Source organism: Impatiens glandulifera, chromosome 3, assembly GCF_907164915.1.
Source record: "Impatiens glandulifera chromosome 3, dImpGla2.1, whole genome shotgun sequence".
In the NCBI taxonomy this organism is placed as follows: Eukaryota; Viridiplantae; Streptophyta; class Magnoliopsida; order Ericales; family Balsaminaceae; genus Impatiens; species Impatiens glandulifera.
Window position 1 is genome coordinate 29,941,554 of NC_061864.1, and position 9,126 is coordinate 29,950,679.

Genomic DNA, 9,126 nt, shown 5'->3' on the forward strand with positions numbered 1-9,126 from the left:
ATAAACATAAGATCATTTTATTATTTATTTGCAATTATATTAAAAGAAAATTATAATTATAATTATTTCATAAAACACTCTATAGTTATTGTCCACATTTTATTTCTAGAATCAGCTGTTTAAGTTGAGTTATTTAAACAAATTTAAGTTTATTTAAAAATATTGATTCTCGATAATTTTAAACACATCAGTTTTGTTTATGGTAAAATAATTCAAGGGTAATAATGAATAATAATAAAATAAATAAGTATATTTAATTAATTGAGTTATAAAAAATTATATTAATAAGTTATTTTTGTTAAATTATTTATTTATAATATTATGAATATAGTTAATTCATAAAGAAAAAACTATCAATTAGTGATCTAAAATTGGTTTTGAGATATTTAATCTCTTAAATCAATAAAAAAAAATCATTTAAATTATCTAATTAATTTATAATTAAATAAAACCATTAATTTAATGATTATAAGCATTAATCTTACTAGTTCCTTTCTTGATCCAAGGCGAAACCATGATGGTTGGAACACGAACTCCAAGTCGATCAAACTTAAAGAAATTTGGGTCGGGTCATATATTCCCATCTGGATTTGGAACATTCTCAAAAGGCGTTTGAACGTGATCATAAAAGTTTTATGATCATGTTCAAACGCCTTTTGAGAATGTTCCAAATCCAGATGGGAATATAGGACCCGACCCGAATTTCTTTAAGTTTGATCGACTTGGTGTTCGTGTTCCAACCATCATGGTTTCGCCTTGGATCAAGAAAGGAACTAGTAAGATTACCCACCCTGATAATCATAAGTGATCACCAAAACCGTCTCATTTCATTGAGGACTTCCCCTCAAAGTCTCGTAAACCTCCTTCACAAGTTTCTGACCATTTGCAACATCATGCGACGGATGATCATCGTTTGCTGCAAATCCCTTCAAATCAAAATACCTCGGTTCAATAACCGTCAAATTCGGTAGTTTCCCATCTCGAGCATCCTTTTTGAATTTAAAATCATAAGAATGAAACTTAAAAGCATACTTAAGTTTCCTCATGTTTCTATAGAACAACGTTGTTGGTATGTTTTGGAAATAGATTCCAAAATTGTAACCGTTTTCGTATAATGAATCGAAAATGGTTTTTTGTGGGTATCCTATTGCAAGTTGTTTCTTGTCATGGCTGGTGGATCCGAATGAAGTTGCAGAGTAAACGAATAGTCTAATGGGTTGGGTTGGACCCGGGAGAGATGAGAACCAACGATCGAATGTTGCGAATTCTTTTACTAAAGCTGTGTAAACAGGTATGGATTCTGGTTTGAATCCTTTCATGACGGTTTCAGAGAGGTTTTTTGAAATTGATAAGGCTTGTTCTACGAAACCTGACATTGAAGGGAAGGTGTTGGATTCGGATCCGGATCCGAATACTTGTTGTTCAACGTTTTCGAAGGTGTGACCCGGATCTGGATCAACGTATTCTGCATCGTTTGTGTAGCAGATGGATTCGGATTCTTTTGATTTGGTTGAAAACGGGTTGCATTCTTGACCCGTGACTCCATTGATTGATGGGTCACTATTATAATAAATAATTGTGCAAATATCATTTTTTAATTAAACCAAAATAATGTGATCTAATGTGAAATCAAGTTTATAGACTTATGGGTGTATTTGTCATGAATATAAAGTTGGATACCTAAGTGAATTTTCTAATTTTATGAAGGGGCTAAATTAAAAATGTTCAAACCAAAATAACTAATATTATGGTTATTTTGTAACGGTATGGTCCCCAATTGATGTACGATTCATTTTCCTCTTTGCGTCCCCATCAACAGAGAGAGAAAAAAACAAATTTGACGTACTCATCAATTGGAAGATCCATTCCACTTCTAAAGGAAAAGAAGATAAAAAATCTTTCAAATACAAGGAAAGAGGTGATGAGTACATGTACGCTAATGTTCTCACATATATTATTAGGATTTAATTCAGATAACTCTAACAATTGGTAAGCCATCCTAATTTAATTATGTGAGAAATTATATGGGGATAGATATATATGCATATTTAATTATGTGAATAATTATATCGATGTAATATAATATACAGATTTAATTATATGATAAATTATATATAACATATTCAGATTTAATTATGTGGAAAAAAAAATATATATATATATCGGGTGTAGATATATGCTGATTTATATGCATAAAATTAATATGAAATTATATGCATGAAATTTATATGCATGAAAGTAATATGCATTGGAATTTATATGTTATATGCATGCTGATAATAAAAACATGTTATTAGGAATACAGATAATTTCATATAAATTTGGTGAAAATATAAAGATTTAGGGTTAAACAGAGGAATTGTTTGTTGATAGAATTGAGGAATATATAATTATATATATAATTTATTATGTATAATTTATTTTATTTCACAATAAAATTAAATTAAACTACATGTCATTTATCAAAACAAAATAATATGTTTATTTAGAAAATAATATATTATTGATTTGGGTTATATACAATAATATATATGACATTTAAATTCAAAAATTAATGATATTATAGTTCATTAATTGAATTGTATTTATTGATACAAATAATCACCAAAGTGACAATGTTTGTTGAAATTGATTCAATAAAATTTTGAATGTAAGTATTGTGTAATTCATGTGATTATATTATTTGATCCAAAGATTGATAATTAATTGACCGAATTACATAAATACTTGTAATGATAAACATGTAATAATTATAAAGTCATATTTATGTGAATAATTAATCTATCCAAAGATAGATTTTATTATTTGACATGTCTTATTATTAATGTTTGATCATTACAACAAAATAATATTATCAATTAATATTTCTGTCCAAAGACTTAATATTAATGTTGTGTTAAGTATTTTGAGATGGGATAAATCATAATTTGAATTTAATTGTTACTTAATATTATAGTCATGAGCATGTTATTAATGTAATTTATTATTTTGTTTTTTTATGAGTAGAGCTGTTGCTACTGTATCTGCTAATGCTAATTCAATTCCGATCCTTAATGGAAGTAATTTTAAGGATTGGAAAGAGAGCATTCTTATTGTTCTCGGATGCATGGATATCGACTTTTCGTTTAGAATGGATGAGCCCACTCCTACTACGGATGATAGTAACTCTCATGATAAGAGAATATATGAGAAATGGGAACGTTCTAATCGTTTGAGTCTTATGATCATAAAGCGTGGCATACCTGAGGCTTTTAAGGGTGCGGTATTTGATGAGATAACCAATGCCAAAGATTTCCTTGCCAAAATCGAAAAGTACTTTGAGAAAAGTGATAAAACAGAAACTAGCACTCTTTTAAAGAGACTAATTTCTATGAAGTTTAAAGGTAAGGAAAACATAAGGGAGTACATCATGGAGATGTCTAATGTTGCTTCTAAGTTGAAAGCACTCAAACTCGAGATGTGTGAAGACTTACTCGTGCACTTGGTGCTTATATCTCTTCCTATTCAATTCAGTCAATTTCAGGTCAGTTATAACTGTCAAATGGAGAAATGGTCTCTTAATGAGCTCATTTCATTTTGTGTACAAGAGGAAGAGAGATTGAAGCAAAATAAGACTGAAAGTGCTCATTTGGCAAACACCTCTAAAGAAAGGGGTATAAAGAGGAAAAATGAGGCTGCTAATGATAAATTTCCAGCACAAAAGAAACGAACTCAATCTCAATCTCAAGTTAAAATTGATAAGAGTTGTTTCTTTTGTAAGAAGGAAGGACATCAAAAGAAAGATTGTCCTAAGTACCGTATTTGGCGTGCTAAGAAAGGTACATTTCATAATTTAGTTTGTTCTGAAGTTAATTTAGCTTCAGTACTAAGAAACACTTGGTGGTTAGACTCTGGTGCTACTGCTAATATAAGCGTTTCATTGTAGGGTTGCCTGAATTACCGAAGACCAATTGATGCTGAAAGACGCATTTATGTGGGAGATGGGAAATCGGTAGAAGTGGAAGCAATAGGGTATTTTAGATTGTTATTAAGTACTGGTTACTATTTGGATTTAATGGATACTTTTGTTGTACCGTCATTTAGACGTAATTTAATTTCTATTGTTTGTATGGACAAATTGGGATATCATTGTTCATTTGGAAATGGAAATTTAACTTTATCTATTAATTCTAAAGTTGTTGGAACTGGTTCACTTATAGCTTATGATAATCTTTATTTGCTTGAAATAGTTGCTTCTTATAATGAAACCTTGAATGTGGAATCACATGGTACTAACCGAAAAATAAATAATGAAAATTCAAGTTCCTTATGGCACAAGCGATTAGGACATATCTCTAAAAATAGAGTTGAAAGACTTGTTTCCGAAGGAATTTTGGATAAAATTGATTTTTCAGACTTTAATGTATGTATTGAATGCATTAAAGGAAAATAAACTAAAAGCAAGAAATTATGTGCAATAAGGGCAAATGACGTCTTAGAGTTGATACATACGGACATTTGTGGGTCATTTCCTACATCTTCTTGGAATGGTCAACAATACTTTGTATCATTTATAGATGACTACTCAAGATATGCATACATATTTCTAATTCATGAAAAATCACAAGTATTGGATGTGTTCAAATCATTTAAAGTTGAAGTTGAAAACCAACTCAATAAAAGAATAAAGAAAGTCAAATCTGACCGTGGTGGTGAATATTACAGTAGATATGACGGTTCAGGTGAACAACGTCCGGGACCTTTTGCCAGATACCTAGAGGAGTGTGGGATTGTCCCACAATACACCATGCCTGGTTCACCGAGAATGAATGGTGTGGCTGAAATACGTAATCGCACTCTTAAGGACATGGTAAAGAGTATGATTAGTCGTTCGACTTTACCAGAATCCCTATGAGGAGAGGCACTAAAGACTGCAGCCTACATTTTAAATAGAGTACCAAGTAAAGCAACTGCTAAAATACCTTATGAGCTTTGGACTAGTCGTAAACCTAGTTTAAAGCATTTTCATGTTTAGGGATGTCCTACTGAGGCAAGGCCTTATAGGCCGAATGAAAGAAAATTTGATCCCAAAACAGTTAGCAGTTATTTTATTGGGTACTCTGAACGATCAAGGGGATATAAATTTTATGCTCCCAAGTTAAAAACAATTTTTAAGACGGGAACTGCAATATTTTTTGAGGATATTGAGTTTGATAGGAGAAATAACTTTGTCTTTGAAGATAATTTGGATTCAACAATTCCTATTGAGGAAGACTTGATTCATATCCCAAATGATTTTGACATTGATATGGATATTATTCATATTAATGATCAAGTTCAAAATTAAGAGCAACAAGAAATTGTTGAACAAACTCATGAAAAACAAACTCAACAACCTCAAGATCAAATGCTTTTCAGACGATCCACTAGAGAAAGGAGAACTGCTATATCAAATGATTATATAGTTTTTCTTCAAGAAAATGAGGATAGTGGTAGTATAATGGAAGATGACCCTATCAGCTTCCAACATGCTATGAAGGATACTAATTCTGAAAAGTGAATTTGTGCAATGAACGAAGAGTATAAATCTATGCAAGACAATAATGTTTGGGAACTTGTCACGTTACTAGAAGGAAAGAAACCTATTGGTTGTAAATGGATTTTTAAAACCAGACGGGATTCAAAGGGTAATGTTGACAAATATAAGACTCGTCTTGTAGCAAAAGATTATTCTCAGAAGGAAGGGATTGACTTTAAAGAGACCTTTTCTCCAGTTTCATCGAAGGACTCTTTTAGGACAATCATGGTATTTGTTGCACAGTTTGATATGGAGCTTCACCAAATGGATGTGAAGACAGCGTTTCTCAATGGAGACATTGAAGAAAAATATATATGGTGCAACCAGAAAACTTTTTTTCGTAAGACTCAAAGCATATGGTATGTAAATTGAGAAAATCCATTTATGAGCTCAAACAAGCTTCTCGTCAATGGTATCAAAAATTTCATCAAATTATTATCTCATTTGGTTTCGAGGTAAATGTCGTTGATGAATGTGTGTATCAGAAATTTGTTGGGAGTAAACATATTTTTTTAATTTTGTATGTTGATGACATACTACTTGCCACAAATAATTTAAGCATATTGTATGAAACCAAGAGTTTTTTATCAAAGAATTTTGAGATGAAAGATCTTGGCGAAGCTTCTTTTGTATTAGGAATCCAAATACATCGAGACCGTTCTCGTGGTATCCTTGGGTTATCTCAAAGAAACTATATTGATACAGTTCTTAAAAGGTATGGAATGTTTGATAGTAAACCTTTAGATACCCCTGTCGCTAAAGGAGACAAATTTAGTCTCAATCAATGCCCAAAAGGAAATCTTCAAATTGAAGAAATGAAATCAATTCCCTATGCTTCGGTTATTGGGAGTTTGATGTATGCTCAAGTATGTACGCGTCCTGATATTCCGTATATTGTTGGAGTTTTAGGCAGATGTCTTAGTAATGCGGGATTAGATCATTGAAAGCAGCCAAAAGGGTTATGAGATACTAAAAGAAAACAAGAGATTGCATGCTCATATATCAGAGGTCAAATAAGTTTGAGATCATTGGGTATTCTGATTCTGATTTTGCGGGATGCCAAGATAGTAGAAGATCGACTTCAGGCTATGTTTATCTATTAGCTGGAGGAGCTATATCTTGGAAGAGTGCTAAACAAACTCTTGTAGCTTCTTCTACCATGGAAGCTGAATTCATAGCATGTTATGAGGCATTAAATCATAGTTTATGGCTAAGAAATTTTGTCACAGGGCTGCGTATTATGGAAGGAATTGAAAGACCACTAAAACTGTACTATGACAACAGATCGGCCGTATTATATTCTAATAACAACAGGAGTACAACAAAGTCAAAATTTATTGACATTAAATTCCTTGTTGTTAAAGAAAGGGTACAAAATAGACAATTAAGCATAGAACATATAGGAACAAACTCCATGTTAGAAGATCCTCTTACAAAAGGCTTGGTACCCAAGGTCTTTCATGAGCACACTGCTCACATGGGTATTTTAGTATTTGAGGATCTGTAGTTTAAGTGGGAGTTTATATTACATTGTTGTTCTATGACTTTAAAGTATTTGTGTATACACTTATGTTTTATTTTTCAGTTATGATAATGTTTAAAGATATTTTGTAAAATAATGTTAAAAGTTTGATCTCACTTAAGTAGGACCAATTGAAAATTGACATGAAAAGATCACCGTGCATGAAATTTTCATTCCTCACATTCATGATATGATTTGTTAGTTAATTGTATTGATTTATGTGATCATTGTTGGGTCTAGTTGTGAATAAATACAACCACGAGCTCTTTGGTCCTATATTGATATAGTTAATTGATAAAATTGTTTATACAACATATGAATGAGATGACACAAAACTTCGGGCGCATTATGATTGTTACATTTATTTTTGTAATACGTGATCCAGTGGGAGATTTTTGGAATTTATGGGTCACTATTATAATAAATAATTGTGCAAATATCATCTTTTAATTAAGCCAAAATAATGTGATCTAATGTGAAATCAAGTTTATAGGCTTATGGGTGTATTTGTGATGAATATAAAGTGAGGATACCTAAGTGAACTTTCTAATTTTATGAAGGGGCTAAATTAGAAATGTTCAAACCAAAATAACTAAAATTATGGTTATTTTGTAACGGTATGGTCCTAAATTGATGTACGATTCATTTTCCTCTTTGTGTCCCCATCAACAGAGAGAGAAAAAAACAAATTTGACGTACTCATCAATTGGAAGATCCATTCCACTTCTAAAGGAAGAGAAGATAAAGAATCTTTCAAATATAAGGAAAGAGATGATGAGTACAGGTACGCTTCCGCTAATGTTAATCGTAGTATTATTTTCTCACATATATTATTAGGATTTAATTCAGATAAATCTTACAACTTGAACATTGAGAAAGAGAAGGAAAAAGTAGGAGAACTCATTTTTTGCATTTCTTGAAGAAATGTTGAAGAGAAATCGAGTTAATTTGAATGAATGGTGAGATGTCTGGCGGCTGTTGAAGCACTAAGGAATCCATTATCATGAGCAGCACTGATGGAGTTTATTAATTAATGGTGTTCTTATCTTTAATCTGCCTTTTTTTTTTATGGAAGTGGAGAAAGTGGGGAGAGGGTGAAGATGATCTTTGCATGGGTGAATATTGTGAAAAAAAATATATGAAATAATTTTAATTTATTTTAATTTGGGTCATTTGAAAAACCTTAAAATGATATTTAGGTGGACATATTTTAGTCTGAATTTAGATGAGAAATTGTTTTTTTTTTCTAAATTAAAATTTAGTTATAAATTTAATAATACAAGGCTCATATAAGTATGGCTATTGATTGATTTAAGGGGATGATTATTATATGGAGACTGATTAACATAATTATGAAAAAAACTGGTTAACAATGTTATAATGGGATAAGGAATGATAGACTCAATTAGTCAATTGATCCATTTTAAATAAATCTATGAACAACCATAAATGTAATAATATATGAAGTTAGTGAATAAGATATGGATCATTAGAAAAATCAAATCCAATAGGCTTTCACTATAGTGTCTCTAAAATTGTAGTCATATAAAATCTTGGTTTATTTATTCAAGATGGACTAAGCACATGAATTTTTATAAATAAAAAAAAGTTTAAAAAGTTAAAATATTATTTAACAATATAAAATGAAATTAAGTCATTAATGAGAATCTTTGATGGTAGTATATACTGTTTTAATGAGACTAAAATTTGAAAGATGGATTAGAGGGTCATTAATAATTTATGTATTTGGTGGGAGACTCTTCTATAGGGGCGTCATTTGAAATTCTTATTATATTGAATGATGACATATATGCTAAAATGAATATTAATTTAGGTAGATACTCGGTTAACGTTTAATTAAGAAATTGGGAGGATAATTTCTAATGGGTAATTTCTATTGTCTATGGACCGGTTTTTTCAAAATTTGAAACAGTGTTCTTTAATGAGATAAAAAGTGTGGCTAGTCTCTGCAACTTATCAATTTTTTTGCGGGCGACATGAACGAAGTTAAATTCCCGTCTAAAAGAAAATGCGTCAATAGGCATAG

At 30.8% G+C, this 9,126-nt stretch overlaps 1 protein-coding gene across 1 annotated transcript; it reads right to left on the reverse strand.

Annotated features, from left to right (window-relative positions):
• Positions 1–827: 827 nt before the first annotated feature.
• LOC124930134 (non-specific phospholipase C6-like) lies at positions 828–1,866 on the reverse strand. Its single transcript, XM_047470495.1, has 2 exons — positions 1,847–1,866; positions 828–1,560 (listed from the first exon to the last, which is right to left on the reverse strand). The coding sequence occupies exons 1-2, from the start codon at positions 1,864–1,866 to the stop codon at positions 828–830; spliced, it is 753 nt and encodes a 250-aa protein (XP_047326451.1).
• Between the last annotated feature and the right edge of the window lie 7,260 nt (positions 1,867–9,126).